Source organism: Erinaceus europaeus, chromosome 7 (assembly GCF_950295315.1).
Source record: "Erinaceus europaeus chromosome 7, mEriEur2.1, whole genome shotgun sequence".
Classification (NCBI taxonomy): Eukaryota; Metazoa; Chordata; class Mammalia; order Eulipotyphla; family Erinaceidae; genus Erinaceus; species Erinaceus europaeus.
Genome location: NC_080168.1, coordinates 76,539,265 through 76,562,300, shown reverse-complemented (window position 1 = coordinate 76,562,300; position 23,036 = coordinate 76,539,265). Strand labels below are relative to the sequence as shown.

At 42.8% G+C, this 23,036-nt stretch overlaps 1 protein-coding gene and 1 non-coding gene across 8 annotated transcripts in view; one reads left to right on the top strand and one right to left on the bottom strand.

Annotated features, from left to right (window-relative positions):
* Positions 1-1,314: 1,314 nt before the first annotated feature.
* The window catches only part of SERP2 (stress associated endoplasmic reticulum protein family member 2), a 32,410-nt gene continuing 10,688 nt past the window's right edge, over positions 1,315-23,036 (bottom strand). Inside the window, exons 3-6 of one of the 7 annotated variants that reach the window (XR_009550751.1) lie at positions 21,462-21,566; positions 11,726-11,816; positions 11,129-11,379; positions 1,315-2,597 (exon numbers count right to left, since the gene is read on the bottom strand). Coding sequence is in view for 5 of the 7 variants with exons in the window: in XM_060194806.1 (XP_060050789.1) it covers positions 11,217-11,379; positions 11,726-11,816; positions 21,462-21,566 (359 nt within the window). In the remaining 2 variants the exon portion in view is untranslated. The other 6 variants (XR_009550750.1, XM_060194806.1, XM_060194808.1 and 3 more) reach the window with 6 other exon arrangements.
* Positions 22,085-22,191, top strand: LOC132539605 (U6 spliceosomal RNA). The gene has a single exon (XR_009550945.1). It is a non-coding gene; the product is annotated as a U6 spliceosomal RNA (small nuclear RNA).

The following is a 23,036-nucleotide window of genomic DNA, read 5'->3' as shown; positions in this document are numbered from 1 at the left end:
TAAAGGTCTAGAGAGGACAAAAATAATAACTTGAAGGGTTTTATTAGATAAAGTAATGAACAGGGCTAGGGATGTAGCTCAGTGGTATAGTGTGTGATCTGTATAACACCCTGGGTTCAGTCATGGCACTCACAAAACACCATGACACAACAAAAATCTAGGAGGAAAAATTGAGTGTTCATGCCATGTGCTAAGGATGAGTATTGTTCTGTTCACTTATTTAGCTGGGTGCGGTGAGCTTTGTGTTGCTGTGTAATCCTTACAAGGTGTAGTGGTAGACAGTATTCATCTCTGGCCAGAGTCCCGATCTCTCCAGGGAACATTAAGCTTTTTTTGGAGAGGACAGAGGGAACAACCACCCATAAAGGCAAGCACTGACCATCAGGGAAGCTACTTGGAAACTAGGAGAAAACCAGCAATACTGCTCCTAGGTATGTATTCAGAGGACATGAAAACACTCATGTCAAAGGACATATACACCCCTGTGGTCACTAGCTGCATTATTCACAGCAGCCAAGGGCGGGATGTAACCTAAATGTCCATTAGTGGATGAATAAATAAATAAGGGTTGAGATATATACTCAGTATATAATGGTGTACTCAGTGCACTACAACTCTACAACGAAAAAAAAAAAAGAAAATATTGTGTTCTTCAGGACAAAATGGATGGAACTGGAAGTGATTATGTTTAGTTAAATAACTAAAAGAGCTAAAGACAACTACAGGACAATTCCACTCATACATGGATGGTAGATAATCATGGCACATGAACTTGCAAAACAAAACCATGTAACCAGCTATCTCTCATACCTTGTGAGAACTATGGTGGTAACAGAGCTGAGCGAGACACAGACCTTTGGAGGCTGTGGTGTGGAACTACACCCCTGCTATCTTATAACTTTGTAAACCGTTATTACTAAATCATTAATTAAAAAATGGAAACCAACTTGTGTGTGACCACATAGCCTGGAGGTGACCAAGCAATCCTGACAGCTACTCAGCCACCATACCTGCCACTTGAAGACAGCGGGCTTATCCGAAGCTCAGCTGGTCAACTCTCAGTTTCCCTTTCCTTAATGATTACCCTATGAGGGTCAGGCAGTTAGCATACACAAGGATCTGGGTTCAAGTCCTTGGTGCCCACCTGCCAGGGGCAGGGGAAGCTTCATAAACAGTGAAAAAGTGCCATAGGTCTCTTTGTTTCTTTCTTATCTCTCCTGTATCTCCCTTCCCTTAATTTCTTGTTGTCTTATCAAATAGATAAAGAAAAAAAAGCCGGGGGGGGGGGCAGTGGCACACCTGGTTAAACACATATATTTTTTAATTTTTCAACTTCTTTTTAAATTATTATTATTAGTGATTTAATAATGGTTGACAAGACGGTGGAATAAGAGGGTTACAATTCATACAATTCCCACCATCAGAATAAGCATACATATTACCATGCGTAAGGAGTTGAGTTCAAGCCCCTGCTCCCCACCTGCAGCAGGGATGCTTCATGAGTGGTGAAGCGGGTCTACAGGTATCTTTCTTTCTCTTTCCATACCTCCCCTTCCTATCTCTCAATTTCTCTCTGTCCTATCCAATAAAATAGAAAGAAAAAAAAAACATGAAAAGTAGTAGCTGGGAACAGTGGATTCATAGTGCTGGCACTGAGCCCTAGTGATAAACCTGGTGGCAAAAAAAAAAAAAAAAAAGAAAGAAAGAAAGAAAGAAAGAAAGGGCCCCAGGAGCCCTTTCACAGGCACTGAACCCCAGCAATAACACAGGTGACAATTAAAAAAAAAGTTACCCTATGGAGTACTGCTGTTGTGAGGCAGACCCAGTTGGTGTCTGTGTGTGTGTGTGTGGGGGGGGGTGGCGGTGGTGAAGACTATCCAGTAAACGACAAGCTATACGGTTCAGCCCATCAGGGATCTTTCCTGATGGCTTACTAGCTGACTTATTATTTATTAAAGGGGAGCAAGACAGAGAGGGTGTGTGTAGGAGTGCAAGCCTGTGTCAAGGGGCCTTTTGCCCCTTGATCCAGCACTGGGGCTCAATTGCACTGGGCAGGGTGAGTGCCTGATTTCAGTTTGGCCAGTAGTCTCTTCTGGACATTTCCTTAGGTCCCAGCATAGTCTGAAGTGCAGAGTAGGCTAGAGCTCACTCACTCCTGCTTAAGAGTGAGTGTCTGCTGTTCTCAATGTTTAGGGATAGGATCTGTCTTTCTTGGGCTAAGCACTCTGGGAATTGTAGTCCTCAGTATTTAGAGCACCTAAAACCCTTCATGTAGGGAGCTGTACCAGATGTCTTATTTTGGCCTTGGATTTAGTAGGTATTTGACATTCATCTCCCCAAGCTACCTACCAACCTGGAGAGGGGGAATGCCAGCACAACATAATTTTTAGTGAGGGTGGGGTGGGGCTGGAGGCAGGTTAGAAAGAGCTTTCATCTCTCAGCTCTGGGCTTTACCTGCTTATGCTGCCCATGGACCACCTAGAGCAATGTGACTTTTTGAGGCCCTGAGGCTAGATGAGGCTTCTGCTCTGTGTCGGGTCCCAAGACCAACCACAGAGGTCAGAACGTATCCTGGATCTTAGTATGCATCTTCCTTTCTGGGTGGGGAAAGAAAGTATAATAAACCAATAAGTAAAAATAAGTAAAACATTAAGAAAAGAAAGCTGGGATTGGGTGGTAGCATGCCTGATAGAGCACACATGTAACCATGGGCAAGGAAGGACCTGGGTTCAAGCTCCTGATCACCACCTCCAGGGGGAATCTTCACAAGTGGTGAAACAGTGTTACAGGTATGTGTGTCTCTCTGTCTTCCTCTCTATCTCCTCCTTCCCTAAAATTTCTGTCTCTATGAAGAGGAAGAGAAAAAATAAAGCTAAAAAAAAAAGATCAAATATGTGTAAAATACAAAGCCTTTAGAGCCACCCTGACCTTGAGGGGTTACAGAGAGAGGTAAGTTCTTATGCCCCAAGACAGCTCTGTGTTTTCTTCCATTTTTCCATTGTAACCCACACACAGTGTATGTTTAAAGAGAGACATTTATTTGTAAAAGCAATTCCCAGTAGAGGAGAGGTTGCATTCATGGAAAGTAAACTGGAGGGTCACATGCAAACATTAGAGACTAAGGGAGAAGCAGCAAACAGAGTGACTGAAGATAGATGCCCAGGCAGCCAGCAGCAACGCCAACAGCAAAGCACAATGTCCTTTCCGCTTGAGAACCCGGATGGACCAAGATGTCCTTGTCAGAAGGCAATTTGGCCTGACATCCACGATGAAGTGGCCAGGGAACACTTGAGGAAGCATTTTTTTAAAAAAAAATTCTTTCCTATTGTGTGTGGTTTGCTTGCTTCCCACAGAGACCCAGCTAAAATCTTAAGTGGTCCTCTACCCTCCAGCGGGAGGGGCCTCCTCACATGCCCATCCTTATGCTCTGAATGATCTGAAAGATAGCTGAAAGGAAAACAGAACAGACAGCTCAGAAACCAGGCAGCAAACAGCTGGAAACCCAATCCCACCATGAGCCTGCCTTCTGCTGACCCCAGGGCCCTTGACATGTTAGGCACAGCTGATTAGATATTTCCTAAGAAGGAGTTAAGTTAACAAGAGGTCAGTGAACTTCTTTGAAAAGGCAGCCTTGCTAAGATGCCTCAGGGATTTACAGATAACTCTGGCTAATTCCTCAGGAGATGGGGCTAACGTTTCCTCAGGCACTGAGTGATCTGGTCCCCTTCCCCAGAACTACTCTGTTCCTGTGGAGAAGAGGGGTGCAGGCCTTCTGCAAGGCTACTGTTTTTCAAAATGGCTGCCACCTGGAAAACAAGCAACCCCTGAGCTGGTGAGGAAGGCAGGATTCATGGAGCAGACACAGGAAGTCAGGCCCCTGCTGCAGACAGCCCCACTGCAACCAAGTCCTCTGCCTGTCTGTATCTCAGAAACATGACTGTCATTGACAGAAACTGATTTATCCTGGGCTCAGTCTTCACCAAGTGAGCCTCCTTCCTGTTCTGGGGAGGGGGTGGGTAACTCAGGGAATTCCTGAGTCCTGAGCCCCTCAGCCTAGTTTACATGAGCTGGCTAGATCACTTCCAGTCTACTTTTTCCTACTGGGCTTACATGATTCCAGAAGACAGTCAAAAAGTTTCGGTTTCATTTCCTCTCCAGCTGGCAATATTAGTCCGTTTGGATGAAGATGAGAATGACTGGAATTAGCAGTTACCTGCTCTGAATGACTCTGTGTGTGTGTGTGTGTGTGTGTGTGTGTGTGTGTGTGTGTGTGTGTGTGTGTGTGTGTGTGTGTGTGAAGGCTGTGTACCATCTCATTTACTCATGTGTAAAAGTCAACAGGGCTCCTGAGGTTTCTCTCCAACACACAGTCACTCTGGGATGGATTCAGACTAGAGGTTCGTGAAGGAGCAAAGTGAGAATAGTAATCCAATCAGTCAGAAAAGAAGCTGTGGGGCATGTAACCACATAAGGTTAGTGGGCATACACCAAGTCAGGCACTATGTTTCAGGGATTCAAAGATCAGTGACACCTATCCAATCCATATTATTGCACCGAAGCGAAGGACTCTGGGGAGGCGGGGAAGGAAGGGCTTGGAAAAGACTTTGGGGTCCTGGTACATGTCAGTAGAAAAGTACCCAAGTTGGGAACGAGAGTGTTTTTCAGATAATATCATGGGGAGATGAGAAATTGTATGCTTGTGTAAACAACTGCACTGTAAACATGATTCCTTCCAATTAAAAAAAAATACAGAAAGAAAGATCAGTGACACCAAGGGCCCCAGGGGAGCTCCCTCAGCTAGATCTGAAGAATAGATAAAGCACTCATGTAGTTGCTTTTTTGTTTTCTAACAAAAGAAAATTGCACACACCATCACTGTTTTCCTAAACTGAGTCTATGCCAAACAAGGTTTGATGTTAACCTTTCCTGAATGTTCTGTGTGAGCACAGTAAAATGCAGTAGCTGATGGGACTGACATCCTGCTCTGGAGATCACAAGGCATTTGACCTGACAGGAGAGAGCTCTGGTCATCTGTGCTGTTTGTGTTCAGTCCTGCTTTTTGTCATTTGCTTTTGTCTCAGATTATTGTTTCTGGTCACATCTCTCAGCAGTGACTTTTCTTCTTTTGTTATGTTGCTAAGTTGAAAACCAAGACTGATGGAATTGTATGTAAAACAAGAACAAGTGGGGGCTGGGTGGTAGCGCAGCAGGTTAAGTGCACATGGTGCCAAGCGAGGGACCAGCTTAAGGATCCCGGTTCGAGCCCCCAGAGGGGTCGCTTTACAAGCGGTGAAGCAGGTCTACAGGTGTCTCTCTCTCTCTCTCCCTGATTTGCACTCCTTTCTCGATTTCTCTTTGTCCTATCCAACAACAACAGCAATAACAACAATAATGATAAACAACAAGGGCAAAAATAGCCTCCAAGAACAGTGGATTCTTGGTACAGGCACAGAGCCCCAGCAATAACCCTGGAGGCAAAAAAACAAAAACAAAAAATAAGAGTAAGCTAATTCTATGTGAAAATCCAGATACAGTAATGGGGTAAATTCAGCTACTTGTGATAATTCTGGGTGTATTCAGAAGTTTTCTTAATTTATTCTGGGGTTCTGGGTGGGTAGTGATAGGAGAGGTTGCTAGACGGATGAGAATGGGACTTCACCAAAATGTGTAAACTTAACAGAATAGCTTATGTTCCTGTCTTCCTCTCTTTTCAAGGCTGACTAGCAGCAAACATCAAGCAAACATTCTGTATTCTGGCTGACAGTAGTGCTGAGAGGCAGTAGTATATAGTATATTCAGCAGCATAAGAAAAAACAATCTTCACCTGCAGGCGAGTCGCTTCACAGGCGGTGAAGCAGATCTGCAGGTGTCTATCTTTCTCTCCCCCTCCTCTCTCCATTTCTTTTTTCTTTTTTTTATATTTATTTTATTTATTTATTCCCTTTTGTTGCCCTTGTTTTATTGTTGTAGTTATTATTGTTGTTGTCGTTGTTGGATAGGACAGAGAGAAATGGAGAGAGGAGGGGAAGACAGAGAGGGGGAGAGAAAGATAGACACCTGCAGACCTGCTTCACCGCCTGTGAAGCGACTCCCCTGCAGGTGGGGAGCCGGGGTTCGAACCAGGATCTTTATGCCGGTCCTTGTGCTTTGCGCCACCTGCGCTTAACCCGCTGCGCTACAGCCCGACTCCCTCCTCTCTCCATTTCTCTCTGTCCTATCCAACAATGAACAGCATCAACAATGGCAATAAAAATAACCACAACAATACAACAACAAGGGCAACAAAAAAAAAAGAAAAAACAATCTTGAACCAAAGAGATAACTCACTGGGTAGTGTGAGTACCGTGCCATGTATGTGGCCCAGGTTTAAACTCTGGCGTCACATGGGAGCTGCTGAAGCACCAGGGAAGCTTTTCTATTGTGGTATCTCTTTCCCTTTCTGTGACTCTATGAAAAAAAAAAGTTGCCCTGGGTATTCTGGATGTGCTGAGCCCTGCAATTTCCCAAAATGTGGAAAACTCAGCTGCATAATTTTGGTAGTGGGGAACTACATTTGCCTCAGGTTTTATTCTGAGAATCAGGAAAATACTTCTGATTTTGATGAAGTTATGTTGGAATAGAATGTTAGGGTCAAAGACCTGAGTTTGAATTCCAATTCTTCAATGACTAGATGTGTGACTGGATGGATAATTTAACTTCTTTGAGCTTGCTACTGCTTCTGCTGTGTGTTCAAAATGAAGACCATGGCACTTGTTGGGTTTTGTTTATTTGTTGGTTGGTTGGTTGTTGTTGTTTTTTTAATTGCCACCAGGGACATTGCTATTTCTGGCACTATGAATTCATTTCTTGTGGTGGCTATTTTTTTCTTATTTTATTTTACTTTTTCTATTATATTTGATAGGAAAGAGAGAGACTGAGAGGAGAGAAGGAGAGAAAGATAGATACCTGCAGAACTGATTTCACTTCTTGTGATGTGCCCTCCCCTGCAGGTGGGGAGCAGGGACTCGAACCCTGACCCTGGCACTTGTAATGCTCTTATAGGGAGTGAACCACACAACATATATGAGACTTTTCTCACACTGGGCACATGAATTTTCTCCCACACATAGCATCCAATACATGGGGCTACTGCTTTTGTTACTATGACTGTTCTTACAACAAGTGCTGCTTTTCCTGTGTGAGTGATAAGACCAGAGTGCAGGTTCTAGCCACCAAGCTCTTTGCAGTGAACATGGGGAGTTTGCTAGGCATTCCTGAGCCTTGATTTCTGTGTTTACAATACTGTACAGAATAGCACACTTCAGAGGATCACTAGGAATATGCATGATGACATAAGTAAGAGATCTTCCCATAAGAGATGTGAAGAAATGTTATTTCTCTCTGTTTTATCCCAAGGCAAGTAGTCATTATCAGCAAGATACAAGGTCAGTGAACAGGAAACAAACACCCTGTGCTTTGGCCCATCATACTCCATTAAGTTAACTCATGACTTCAAAATCTCAGCTAATGATAAGACCACTTCATTCTGTCAAATGAACTGCTACAAATTTCTCTAGAGAGTCTTATTTGAAATTTGCTTATCTTAAAGTAGAAACACTCTGAACAACTTACCTATGTCTGAGTTTGCATTTAATGCTAATTAAGCATCACCCCTGACCCTAACTGAACCCATAAATTAACCTGTAACAATTTGTTGGCCCTTAAGATACTTAGCAGTGACTTTTTAAAAAAACTGAACCTTCTTAGAACAATTACTTCAATAAACTCTGCTTTAAGTTCATCATTTGTCTCTATGTCTAAGATAATGGAAAGATGGTTGTGCTTGTCATTCCTTTTTCAATTTAATGGATGTTTCTGAGACACTGTCAATGTCCAATACCAAATGTGTGCATGTCCATAACCACTTGCTGAGTAATCCCAGCCTTCCAAATGCTGGCTTTCTGAAGCAGGGAACAGGAAGAGAGCCAGCAGTGGTGCAGAGTGAGGAAAGGAAGTGAGGAGTCTGGACCCTGACAAGTTAATAACTTAACAGCGGGTGACCAAAGCTGAGAAAACAGCTGAGCAGGCAGTAGGCCAGGACCTGAGGGCAAGAGAGGTCTCAGGGAAGAGTGGTGCCAAGAATGGGAGGGACAGGTGCTCAGGGGGCTCAGGCCCTGGGCAGGTCACAACATTCAGAGAAACCCTGGTTAGAGTGAGAACCACGAATCTGTGAGCCTCTGCACTCTCCCCACCAGTGTCTGGGATCCTGGTGCTCCCTCTCTTATTCAACCAGCCCTTTTCCACTGAACTGCTTGGACTTTGAGAGAACTCCTCCCATATATAGAAAATTACCCGTTCTCCCTCCTTATAACCATTTTAATTTCTTTACTTTTCTATTCTTGCCTCAATTCATTGCATTCTAGTTTCTGCTGTCTCCACACCATTGATTATCTCTTGTTAAAGTCACAAATGAGCCCCCTTAAATCTGACAGGTGAGTTTTAGCTTCCAGTTGCCTTAATTTCCTGTGTGCCAATATGGTACACTCCCTCCTTGAAGCTTTTATTTTTATTTATTTATTTATTTTTGTCTTGGTGACATTCCTCCTTTCTTTTTTTTTTTTTTTTTGGTTTCCAGTTTCCTCCTCCTCTTTAGCTTTAAATATGATTTATGGGGTCATTCTCTTCCATCTGATAATTAGAAAAGAATGCTGAAGCTCCTTGGTGAACAATCTGGATTTCTCTTCATTAAATTCTTTTTTAAAAATTTATTTATCATTGGATAAAGACAGAGAAATTGAGAGGGAAGGGGGAGTTAGAGGGAAAGAGACAAGACACCTGCAGCCTTACTTAACCACTCATGAAGCTTTCACCCTGCAGGTGGGGGCCAGGGTCTTGAACCTGGGTCCTTCTGTACTGTAAAGTATGCACTTAACCAGGTGCCCCATCACCCAGCCCCTCTTCATTAAATTCTTGATCCTTGGACCATCTCATCCTGGTCCACAGTCTCAAGTGGTGCTTAGCTTCTGATGACTCACCAGTGGGTATAACTAGTTCTGAACCTTTCATCCAAGTTCTAGAACCACACCTCCCACCATATAGTTGGCTACGACACTCAGGCGACTCCATAGGACCTTTTCATGACCTCTTTGCTCTCTCAAGTTGGCATCACTATCCTCTATCTTACATGTAAGCCAAAAAATGACAGTCCTCTTCAGCACCTCCAACTGATACCCAAGACCTGTAGATTTTACCTAAGAATATTGTGATTATGCCACACCCTTCTCTCCAGACCCCAGAAACTACCATCAATCACCTTTCTCAAGACCCCTGCAGTGAGCCCCAGCTGGTCTGCTCTTGCTGCTTTTCAGTCCTTTCTCTATACCTTAGGGACTTGAGTTATTCTTTCATCTTTTATTTTTGGTGCTGGGGATCAAATTCAGGACTGTAGACATAGGAAGCATATGCTTTATTGCTGAACTATACCCCAGATCTGCAGTAATTCTCTAAATGAAAACAAATAAGAATTTTGTTATCTTTTTAAACCAGCACATCAAAATTTTCCTGTCCGTTAATCTTTGATTAGGTCCCCATGCCAACCTGTCTACCTTTAGCTCTCACTATTATCTTTAGGCCAATCACCTGTTTTAAAACACTTCCTCCATATATATATATATATATATATATATATATATATATATATATATATACACATATATGAACCAAATCATCATAATTGCTGGGGATGGAACTCAGGACCTCACGCTTGCAAGTCTTGTACCCTTTTGCTACATTAGCTCCAAAAAAGCTCCCTGTTCTTACTGTAGAGCTTTTACACATGCACATGGCATTGTTTCTGTCCAAAGCATTTTTTTCCACCCTTCCCTCCTTGCCTAGTGTGTCCTTCATAATCCTAAAGTCATTTTGTAAAAAAAAAAAAAGAAAGAAAAAGAAAAAAGAAAGAAAGCCTTTTGTGACCACTTGGAATAAGAATTATCAGACATAAGTATGTATATCACAGTCTCACTGATGCTCTCAGTTCAGAGGGTAAGAAGCAAAAACGTGTATTTCTAGGTGTTTCATAGGTCATGTTGAGGCTGATGGATTTAGGAACACACTCTGCTAATCACGCACCCAATGCAGCCCCTTCCACTAAACTGCAGGCCTTTCCTTCAAAGACCTCACAGCTGAAATTTCACATTCTAATTTGATTTTTTTTTTCATCTTTTTTCCTCGCTAGACTTCAAGTTCAGAAGAGTAGGGACTATATGAACAGCTCTGCTTGTTATCTTACTGGATCTTACTAGTTAAACCCTAGGCGCATACTATGTCCTCAGTAAATACAGAATGAATGAGAATGAATAGCCAAGTTTTCAAAGTGCAAAATTTATATTACAGACCTCAAATAATAACCTTGAAAACAAAATAACAACAAAAAAGTATCAAGTGGACACTTTAGACTCAAATGTCCCAAGAGCTCAGACCTAAGGCATCTCAGCCCGCTTTTTCCCTGGGGACTAACTTTCACAGCTCGCTGGAAGTGCCAGGAGACAGGGACAACACAAGTGAGCCCTGGGAAACTGCCAGGAAGCAGGATCCCTGCCCTACAACAAGAGGCTTCAGAAAGTCATTTTCATTGAGAGTAAATAGTTTGTAAGAGAGATGAAAAGAGTAGTTGAGAAGAATGGTTGACAGGTCAGAGGAATATCCTTTAAAGGGATAAGACAATTGTAGAAATCATCCAACTTTGATTATTTTTCATGAAAGAAGATAACAAAAGAAAAAAAAATCTGGTAAGAAAAGTAATCCTGAAGAGAGAAGTAGAAAAACCAGGTGACAGGACATTCTGACATTGCCGAGGTGGTTTGTTAGGCAGAATTGTTATATTCATATAAAAATCAAAGGCAAGACACCAATTTCTGGTGTAATTTCATGGTTGTTTCTCCAGAGATGGAGATGAAGGGAAAGAGAGTGATGCCATGGATAGACAAAGGCAGGAGGCACCATGAAAGGAGTAAATATTGGTAGCCAAGAATGAAGCCCTCTAGCCAAGTTAAAATGGCAGACAGCAGAATGATTCTTCTGAGAAAGAGATACAAGAACCATCTGCTCTGGGAGCACAGAACAACGAGCACAGGAGGCTGAGGATCACCTTGAGTATCCCAATGGCTGGTGAACTGTCTTCTCCAGGTTGTCCATGTCAGATCCCCAGGAGAGAATTCCAGAAGGGGCCTATGTCCTCAGGCCCTCCTTTGTGGTGAAACAGAAGGTTCCCTCCCGGGACTGCTCAGTTCCTTATACCTTCCACATACCAGTCTCAGGGGAGGGTGAACCTCTTTGGATATTATAGCTTCTAGAAGGTTCCAGCAGTCTCCAGGAAAGGCCAGTGTTTGTGTGGTTGACCTGCAAATGTGGTGAAGTCAAGTTTCTCCTGGAGCCAAGTGTCCAGAAAACAATAAGGGGCCAGGGAGCCCCCAGTGTTCAGATTAGGAAGCAGCCCGGGCTGGGCTAAGACTTTCTCTGTCTGGGAGCAGTTCAAGAGGGCTGTTCATCTGGAACTGCTGAACAACTCATCTTTCTAAGCAGAGAAAGGAAGGGACATTTGAACAAGTGCTCTTTTCAAGACAAGTTGGATACTAAAGGCATAGAGGTGTTAGGAGAGTTGTAAGAGAGGAACAATCCAGGCTGACAGAAAGCATGTGGGCTTTGAGTTTAGCTTTGGGCACTAGTTTTTTCTCTCATTTCTTACCTATGGGATGCTGGTCTTTTTCCTCTAAAACCTGGGTTTGGTGAGCTGGGAAAGCAAGTAGTTCCAGGGTGTCTTTGTAGGGACTGCATGGCTAGAAAAGAAATGCATGTGCAGGACCCAGGGTTTTACATACTCCAGAAACAGCAGCTCTGGTGATTGTCTTAGTAGATGCTGCTCATCTAATGGTCTAGTTTATAAAGAGTTTTTTCTATAGGTAGAAAGGAGGAGCCAGGGAACCACTGACATCTGGATGACAAAGCCCTGTGCTCCATCTGTCTAGGTGGTACTGGGCTGGCCCTGTTCCCTCCTGTCTCAGAGTCCAGTTTTCTTACCATTGCAGTCACCAGAAAGGTCAGAATGTTATTTCTGGTTCCTTGGAGGCATGCTTTTGCATTCCTATTCAGAGCCTTCTTAGGGATACCAAGAATTAGGGAGACAGAGCTGGCAAAACAACAAAATAGCTCACTGGGGTAACACACTGTTTTGTTACGTGAACAATCCAGGTTTGAGCCTGGCCCTCACTGTACTAAAGGAAACTTCAGTGCTCTGCTCCCTTTCTGCCTTCTCTATCTCCATGTTAAAAAATAAACAACAACAACAGAAACCTAGGGAAACAGTGTGATCCAAAATGATAATGATGGTGAACACCTGTAAAAGCATCACCATGGCTCCATTAAACATCTGCCATGTGTGCTTTCACTTGATCCCTGGAATTAGCTTTTTTCCTAGGAGTCCAGGAACAACACCACTCCCTTTCGAGACTGTGAGGCCTGAAGGTCAGAGTAATCCAGACAAGGCCACACAGTTTAGAGGAGGCAAAGTCAGGTTTCAAACCCCAAAAGGCTGGTTCTGAGCTACACATGAGACTTAGGCCTGTCCCTCTTTCAACCATCCTTAAAAAAAAAAAAAAAAAACCAGTCAATCCTAGGTGAGGGGTGGGTATGGGCCCATCCAGATGTGAAGAAGCATCTGGCAAATGCATATAGGGAAAGAGCCAGGCCACCTGAGTGGGAGACTGGGAGTTCAGTCCTGCCAAGAACGCTTCAGAGAATCACATCTTCATGAGTGCTCTGAAAAGGCTGTCCTGAGAAAATTGACCTGTCTGTGACTTGTTATCTTTTCCCCCAGCCCTGCAGGCAGAGCCTCTGGACAACATAGGAGAGCAACACAGTCTGTTAATGGGAAAAGACAGTGGCCCTGCCCATAATAGTCCAGAAACTTGCAACTTGGTGCCCAGTAAACCCAGCAGGCTCTTTGCTAAGAAAATCTCTGCTGCTATAGTAGAGGCCAGCTCTGTGCCAGACAAAATGTCTTGCTTGATGGGCACAGAGGACCCAGATGTGTGTTCTCTTCTGGGGAGAGGGAAAAAAAATCAGAATATCCAACAACACAAATAGGCACTGTCAACACACACACACAAACACTCTCTCTCTCTCACTCACTCACATACATGTATATGTAGACACAAACACAGACACACAAGCATTTAGAAAGACATACACACAGTCTACCTATTTCAACTAGAACAGCTGTACTTTCGTTTGTTTTCCTATAAGGTTTAGTCAGACTACTGCTGCTTAAAACAAGACTAAGCTGAACTGAAAACCAGTGGTTGAAAACCTAAAGAATCCAGCAGGAAGCTCTTGGAAATTAACAGGCAATATAGTAAGCTGTCAGGCTACAAAATTAACATACAAAAGTCAGTGGCATTCCTTTATGCAAACACTAAGGTAGCAGAAGAATAAATCCAGAAACCAATCCCTTTTACTACAGCAACAAAAACAATAAAATACCTAGGAATAAACCTAACAAAAGAAGTGAAAGACCTGCATACTGAAAATTATGAGTCACTATTCAAGAAAATATAAGAAGAAACAAAAAAGTGGAGAGATATTCCATGTTCATGGGTTGGAAGAATTAACATTATCAAAATGAATATATAGCCTAGAGCCATATAAAAATTTAATGCAATCCCCATTAAGATCCCACCTAATAGTTTTAGGAGAATAGAACAAAAGCCACAAATATTTATCTGGAACCAGAAAAGGACTAGTTTTGCCAAAACAATCTTGAGAAGAAAACATTCTTGAGAAGGAAGAACAGAACTGGATCTCAAAATTATATTATAGGGCCATTGTAATCAAAAGTTCTTGGTACTGGAACATAACTAGACACACTGACCAGTGGAACAGAATTGAGAGCCCAGAAATAAGCCACCACACCTATGGACATCTAATCTTTGACAAAGCTACCTAGACTATTAAATGGGGAAAGCAGAGTCTCTTCAACAAATGGTGTTGGAAAAATTGGGTTGAAATATGCAGAAGAATGAAACTGAACCACTGTATTTCACCAAACACAAAAATAAATCCCAAATAGATCAAAGACTTGAATGTTAGACCAGAAACTATCAAATACTTAGAGGAAATATTAGCAACACTCTTTTCCATCTACATTTTATCGGTATCCTCAATTATATGAATCCAATTACAAAGAAGACTAAAACAAAAATAAACCAATGGAGCTACCTCAAATTAAAAAGCTTCTGCAGAGCAAAAGAAACCACTACCTAAACAAAGAGACCTCCTTACAAACATGCCATATAGCCGACAAGAGGCTAATAACCAAGTTATATCCAGAGCTTGCCAAACTCAACAACAAGAAAACCAATGACCCCATCCCAAAATGGAGAGAGGATATGAACATTCCCCAAAGAAGACATCAAAAAGGCCAACAAACATGAAAAAAAATGCTTCAAGTCATTGACTGTCAGAGAAATGCAAAGAAATACAACATTGAGATACCACTTCACCCCTGTGAGAATGACATACGTCAGGAAAGGTAGCAGCAACAAATGCTTGAGAGGTTGTGGGGTCAAAGGGACCCTTTTGCACTGCTAGTGGGAATGTCAATTGATCCAACCTCTGTGGAGAGCAGTCTGGAGAACTCTTAGAAGGTTAGAAATGGACCTTCCCTATGAGCCCGCAATTCCTCTCTGGAGGATATATCCTAAGGAACTCAACACACCCATCCAAAACGATTTGTGTCATACCTAAGTTCATAGTAGCACAATTTGTAATAGCCCAAACCTGGAAGCAACCCAGGTGTCCAACAACAGATGAGTGGCTTAGTATGTTGTGATATATATACACAATAGAATATTACTCAGCTATTAAAAATGGTGATTTCACTTTCTTCACCCCATCTTGGATGGAGCTTATAGAAATCATGTTAAGTGAGATAAATCAGAAAAAGAAGGATGAATATAGGATGATCTCACTCATAGACAGAAGTTGAAATATACTAATATGACACTGGCCTGCCTTCTCTGGGCAGATGACCTCACCATGTGTTCTGGAACCCCACCTCCCCAGAGCCCTACCCCACTAGGGAAAATTAGAGACAGACTGGGGGTATGGACTGACCTTTCAACACCCATGTTCAGTGGAGAAGCCATTATAGAAGCCAGACCTCCAACCCTCTGCACCCCTTAGAGATCTTTGCTCCATTTTCCCAGAGGGATAAAAAAAATAGGGAACCTTCTAATGGAAGGGATGGGATATGGCAAACTGATGGTGAGAATTGTGTGACTGTACTCCTCTTATCCCACAGTCTTGTTGATTATTATTAAATCACCAATAATAAATAAAAAAATAAGTTGAAAAATAAGAAAACAAAGCAGAACTTGAATTGGTTTTGGTGTATTGCACCAGTGTAAAGGACTCTAGGGTATGGGGGGAAGGTTCAAGTCCTGGAACATGATGTCAGAGAACCTAGATGGGGCTGAATTGTTATGTAGAAAATTGAGAAATGTTATATATGTACAAACTACCGTATTTTATTTTTTGTTACTGTATTTTATTGTTGACTGTAAATCATTAATACCCCCAATTAAAAAAAACCCACCGTTTGAGATGTTTAATTTTTAAGATACAGTTTTTTTCTCTGATTAAATATTTACTCATTGACAAAATTGGGAAACATATGGAGAAAATAGGAGCCACTAGTTAATCCTATTGCTCTAGCATTTCCCTTTGATGGGTAATGTAACCTGTTGATTTCAAGAATACTCAGGCTTCAATGACCATTGAAATTCTCACACTCTTTCTTTAGGAAACAAATATAAAGCTTGGCCAGAGAGAGAGAAACACAACTGAAATTAAGAATGTAAGCAGGATAAATACTTTGAATGAGAGGACTTAGGAAAGGTTCGGATGTCATAGTTTTCCTCTGAGAACAAAGAATAATGGTAATTCAGTGGGGACTCCACTAATCCCAGCTGAAACTTGAATGTGGGTAAGGACAGAGAGTACAGTAATGTGGCAGAGTGCTGCCTTCACTGCTGCTTTCTGTAACTGTGTTAGAACTCATCCGGCTCTGAAGAGTAAATAATATTACAAGAGCACAAGAAATGCCTATATAGCGAACAACCAAGTTTCTGAAGAGATAGCACTTTTAAATTTCATCATCATCATCATTATTAATTATTATTATTATTAGTGGTAATAGCAAAACCAGCAGCAGCATTTTTACCACCAGAGTTATCACTGTGGCTTGGTACCTGAATGACTCCACCATTCTCAATTACTTTTTTCTTTTTTAAATTTTATTTATTTATTTTCCTTTTTGTTGCCCTTATTGTAGTGGTTATTATTGTTATTGTTGATGTCATTCGTTGTTGGATAGGACAGAGAAATGGAGAGAGGCGGGGAAGACAGAGAGGGGCAGAGAAAGATAGACACCTGCAGATCTGCTTCACCACTTGTGAAGTGATCCCCCCTGCAGGTGGGGAGCTGGGGGCTCGAACCAGGATTCTTATGCCAGTCCTTGTGCTTTGTGCCACGTGCGCTTAACCTGCTGCACTACCGCCCAACTCCCCCTTTTTTTTAACTGAAGATGAGAGACAGAGAGAGAGAAAGAAAGAGAAGGAGAGAAACACTGCTCCACCATTTGTGCAGCTACCCTTCCCACCCCCACTACCTACCTCCCCAGGTGGAGATGAAGGGCTTGATTCCAAGCCCTACTTCATGGTAACGTGTACTCTCCTGCATGAGCCATGAACAACTGGCATTGTAAGGAAAAGACCTACTTTCACAAAGCATTGTAGTCAAAGATGAAAGGTGAAAATGATGAGTATGGGCTGAGAAAATAGCACAGCAATTTATGCAAGTCTTTCACCTGTGAGGCTCCAGAGGTCTCACATTCAATCTCTGGCACCAACTGAAGCCAGAGTTGAGCAGTGCTCTGAAAGAAGCCCAGCCTCCACTGCACAGGGGGAAGCTGCAGTGCTGTGGTGTCTTTCTTTGTTTCTATCTGCCTCTCTGTCTTTGCCTCTTTCAATCTGAAAAACATGGGCCTGGAGTGAGCCTGGAATGATAAAGCCCTAGTGATGCAAAAACAAACTAACAAAAATAAATATATAAATAAAACTGAGGACAGAAAGGAAAGGGGGTCCAGGAATCCAGGAATCTAGGGGCGAGAGCTCTGAGCACAAACAACAGTGAGTGACTGTCTTCAACAGTGGTCTGGGCAGCTGCGAGTGTCTCATGGAGATAGCAGCTCGTATCTGTGTGACAGCATCTCTGCTGTCTCAGACAGACACCCTGGGTCATGCTTGTCTCCAAGTCTTAAGATAAAAGCCTCCAGAAGTGGTCACACAGATCCTTAAAGAGGCAAAATTTTAAAAGTGGGAGTTGAGAGAGCAGGAATGGGCTGTTTATCTGGAAAGAGTTCCACTGCCCACAGAAATGAAAGTTGACTTTTTTTTTTTTAATGAAGAGAGAGAGAGAGAAAGAAAAAAAAAAAGCAATCTTTCAAGAAGTTTCTTATATCCCTTGGGCTTCAGTATGTCTCTGGGAACCCAAAAGACCAAGAAAAGACAAGTGCAACCAGTGAAAAGAGCTCCAGCAAAACTCAGCACCAGGCCAAGGCTGAAATAAGAAAAGGTACTGGTCTGCTGTGAAAAATCCTGAGGGGTGTCTACAACAAGTATGGGACTGAGAACAGGTTGTATTTATTTATTTTTAATATTTACTCACTAGTTTTTGATTTGCTAGGACAGAGAGATATTGAGAGGGGAGGGGGATAGAGAAGGAGAGAGGAGACACACCTACAGCTCTGCTTCACCGCTTGTGAAACTTCCTCCCTTCGGGGGGGCCTGCGGCCTTGAGCCTGGGTCCTCACACATGGTAACATGTGCATTCAACTTGGTACTCCACCACCTGACTCCAGAGAACAGATTTCATGTTCTGACACTGTAATTGTAGCAGCAGCAAAGCTGGCTACCAAGTGACAGAAATTAAAGCATGGGGTGGCTCTGGTGAATAATACTGATTCCAAAAGAACACGCTGTTCTCTGAGCTTCCGGATTTCACCAAGATGACTGTTGCAGAGCTGTGGTGCATTTGGGCTGACTTAAAGAGAGAGAATATTTTTTATTTCTGATAGTTAACATCAAGTACAAACCTCAGCCACTGGTTTTTAGTCTGCATGTGGGTGCTTCCTCTTTGCGGTGTGAGGAAGTCTGAAAGATCTGGATGCTTCATCATGTACCTAGAGTATCAGCACCTAAGTTGCTCACATTCATCTAGAGTTGCGGGGGCAGGGCCTACTGCTTCTGAAGGATGCAGACTTTCGTGAATGGCTGAATCAGTTGGGCTGTTGGAAAAGTCATGACACATCTTTGCACAGAAAAAACAGAAAAACAAACAAACAAACAATCATCATGACTTTTCTAGGAACTCACTATCAATTAAATTGCGCAGGGCTTAACTGGTAGAGCACACGGTTTACTGTTTGTGAGAACCTGGTTCAAGCCCCTAACCACCACACAGAAGCACCTGCATGAGGGAGGCTTCAGGAATGGTGGCAGAGTTGTAGTGTCTCTCCACCTCTCTCCCTCTGTTTCTTTCTCTCTCTCTCTCTCCCTCCCTCTCTGTCTCTTACCTCTCTAATGTTCTCTCTCTAGTCTAAAAAAAGAAAAAAAAACTCCACTAGGAGAGGTGGAATTGCATAGTCACAGAGCCCCAGCAATAACCCTGACAATAAAGAAGATTAAAAAATAAAACAAGGGGAGTCGGGCACAAGGACTGGCATAAGGATCCCGGTTGGAGCTCTCGGCTCCCCATCTGCAGGACAGTCACTTCACAGGTGGTGAAGCAGGTCTGCAGGTCTTTCTCTCCCCCTCTCTGTCTTCCCCTCTTCTCTCCATTTCTCTCTGTCCTATCCAGCAATGGCAACATCAATAACAACAACAATCATAACTACAACAATAAAAAATCAACAAGGGCAACAAAAGGGAATAAATAAATAAATATATATAAAAAAAAAGATGCAGCCAGGGAGTAGACGGCAAATGGAAGTCTAGCCTAAGAAGGACTATTTTCCATGGCCTGTTTTTCATAATTACTGGGACAGAGCTGGTGATGGTGATGACATAAGCTGCAGGTTTCCAGCTTACTAGAGACCAACAGTAATCCCTGTAACCTTTCAATGCCAGGAAAACCTTTGGAGGGGCTCCTGCTTTTCCTGTGAGCTGATAAAGAAATCAGTGCAGAGATAGTGGTTTATGCATCTAAGACTATTCAACTGTCTTTAAGGTTTACATTCCTTACTGTTGTCAAGATCATATCTGACAGATTCCAAAGGTACCATCTCCTCTGAGGTTTCTAATTCCCTTACTGCTAACTGGTCAGGGTTCAAAGAAGTATCTTGCCCAAGAGACCTTTTGCAATCATGGACAGTGGAAATTTCCTTAGCCTAAAGAAGGGAGCTTTTAGAGCACCCCTTCCATCTACATTCAGCAGATCATGGATTAAAGGTTGGCACCATAGTCTTAAGTGGGGTTAAAAGCAGGGCTGGGGGTGTGTGTGGTGGGTGGTAGCACGCTGGGTTAAGCGCACATAGAATGAAGCGCAAGGACTGGAGTAAGTATCCCGGTTTGAGTTCCCAGCTCTCCACCTGCAGCAGAGTCGCTTCACAGGCAGTGAAGCAGGTCTGCAGGTGTCTATCTTTCTTTCCCCCCTCTTGTCTTCCCCTCCTCTATCAATTTCTCTCTGTCCTATCCAACAATGACAATAGCAGCAACAACAATAGTGTAAAAAAGATGGCCTCCAGGAGCAGTGGATTCGTAGTGCAGGCACCATGTCCCAGCAACAACCCTGGGGCAAACAAAACAAACAAACAAACAAACAAGCAGGGTTGACATGGAGTAGGGTCTGCTTGGGGGCCTGAGAACAATCCCAGGAGACCCTGCACTCTTGTCTGCTTTCCTGGGGAGTTGGCATTGCCTGTGTGTATTGTTTGTTTGCTGTACCCTTGCTGCTCTCATGGCTCCTCTTCCTTTCTTTTCCTGTCTCCCTCTTATCAGCACCCTAGGCATGAAAGGTATGTGCAGTGGAGGAGGAAGGCCAGGAAAGGAGGTGAGAAGCAGGGGCCAAGAATCTGTTGGGACACATCACATATCATAAGAAGTGGGTCTGGGACCTGTTGGAGATTGATCAGCCTGCTTTCCCACATACAACAGAGCAATGGTACCCAAGAACTTAGCATAGAGTCAAATGTCCACATTTTACCATCTCTGATTCTTTCCCAGAACATAGCTAGGAAAACAGATAAAAGGAACATCCCTGACTGCTGTCCAGTCCTGGATATGCATTTGCCCTTGGCAAATTGACACTGCTTCCAAAAAGAACTGTCTGTCCAATTGATTATCAATTAGTAAAGTGGGTTAATAGAGTAGGAGAATGAAAGTGAGTCTTTCTAGAGGGGCAGATCAAGAATCAATGCCTTCAGGGCTGGGTACTGGCTCATGCAGTACAGCACACACAGTAACAGTACCATGCACAAGAGCCTAAACTCAAGCCCCTGGCCCCCACCTGCAAAGGGGAAGCTCCATGAACACTGAAGCAGGAATGCAGGTGTCCAGGTGTCTCTTTTTTTCTTTCTCTCTCATTTCCCTCTCAAATTTTCTGTCTACCAAAATGAGAAAAGAGGTGTGTTGGTAGTATAGTTGTGAGCATAGCTGCCTTCCTAAAAGGAAAAAAAAAAGGCTGCTAGGAATGGTGCAGTCATTGTATTGTACAGGCATTGAACTCCAGTAATAAACTTGGTGGCAAAAAAAAAAAAAAAAAAAAGAAAGAATACCTTCATCCACATTAGAAAGATTTATAGTCTTCCTTAGTGTCTGTATAAAAAGAAACAAAGGAATAATGAAAATAATGTAGTAATGTTATTTTCATCAGAGGACAAGTGACTTCAGAGGTATCACTGGCACATGGTGACTGAAAACTGAAAACTGTTGTGTGGGTCTGTCCTGTTCCAAGGGAAGAGGCCTGGCAGAAAGGATGGGTGGGGGACCTGCAGAGGTCTGGGTTATGTTACATGAGAGGTGTAGGTGAGGGCAGGAGGGAAGGTTCTGGGGCACATACTTTAGCAGGATATGCAGAGGGTCTTAGCTACTCTAGATTATGAAAGTCGGGGATGGAGAGGGAGAGAGAGAGGAAGAGGGAAAAGGAGAGGAAAAGGGAGGGGGGAGAGAGAGAGAGAAGAAGAAGAAGGAGGAGGAGGAGGAGGAAGAGGAGGAGGGGAGGACACCTGTAGCACTGCTCCATTGCTTTTGAAGCTTCCCCCTGCAGGTGAGAACTGGTGAGTTTCAGAAAACAATTTCTCTTCAAAATTTCATGACCTTTTATGATCCTGATGGAATCTCTATGCTAGAAGGCAGAACAATGGTTACCTGGATATGGTGGGCAGCGGAGTTGCAGATGACTAAGAGAACACACAGGGAGGCTTGAGGGGAGGGTGATATCAAGAGGCCACAGGATGCCAGTGCAGGTGGTATCTGGATATATACATTTGTAAAAATTCATTAAACTCTACAATTAAGAGAAAGAAAGAAAAGAAAAGGACATGTACAAAGATAGACAGAAGGACACATTGAGAAGAGTGACACATTTCTGTGAGAACAGTGCCTGACTTTAGCTGAAGCTTGCAAAAATAAATGCCAAAAAAATGCTTGGTCAAAGAGAGAACAGGGGAGGGGAGGGCAGAGCAGGGAAATAGCTCACCTAATAAAGTGCAAACATTATCATGCATGAGGATCCAGGTTTAATCCCCCAGTTACCACCCAAGGGGGGATGCTTCATGAATGGTGGAGCAATGACCCCCTCCTTATTAAGAAAAAAATAAAAATAAAAGGTTGCTCCACAACTGTGGATTTCTGTGATCACTGAGTCCCAGTGATAACCCCTGGTGGCAAAAAAAAAAAAAAAAAAAAGGAAACAAGATTTTAAAATAAAGGATGAATATTATTTGGTTGCTGTAAAAGCCATGACACATTTTTGCATAGAAAAACACAAAGTGCTTGCTTTAGCAGCACATATACTTTAATTGGAACCAAACAGAGAAGATTAGCATGGCTCCTGCACAAGGATGACGTGCAGGCTCGTGAAGCATTCCATATTGTTTATAAAAAACTCACCAAACTTAGCAACAACAACAACAAACACAAATGACCCCACCTCAAAGTGGGAAGAGGATATGAATTGAATATCTCACCAAAGAAGATATCCAAAAGGCCAAAAGACATATGAAGTATACTCTAAGTCATTGATTGTCAGAGAAATGCAAATAAAGACAACAATGAGATACCACTTTATTCCTGTGAGAATGTCATATAGCAGAAACAATAGTAACAAGTGCTGGAGAGATTACAGGAGTATAGGACCCTCCTGCACTGCTGGTGGGAATGTCAATTGATCCAACTTTTGTGGAGACAGTCTGGAGAACTCTCACAAGCCTAAAAAGGACCTACCCTATGACCCAACAATTCCTCTCCTGGGGATATATCCTAAGGAATCAAACATGCCCATCCAAAAAGATCTGTGTATATCTGTGTACATAGCAGCACAATTTGTAATAGCCCAAACCTGGAATCTGCCTAGATGTAAAACAACAGATGAGTGGCTGACTAGATTGTGGTATATACACATGATGGAACAGTCTCAGCTATTAGGAGTGACAAATTCACCTTCCTGACTTGGACTGGAGCTTGAAGGAATCATGTTAAGTGAGATAAGCCAGCGAAAGAAGGATGAATATGGGTTGATCTCACATACAGACAGAAGTTGAGAAATAAGAACAGAAAAGGAAACACAAAGCAGAACTTGGACTGGGTTTGCTGTATTGCACCAAAGTATAGGGCTCTGGATGTGTGGGGCTTTCATTACCTGGTGCATGATGGTGGAGGAGGAGCTGGACTGGGGATGAGAGGATTATGTAGAAAACAGGAATTTTCCACATATACCAATAA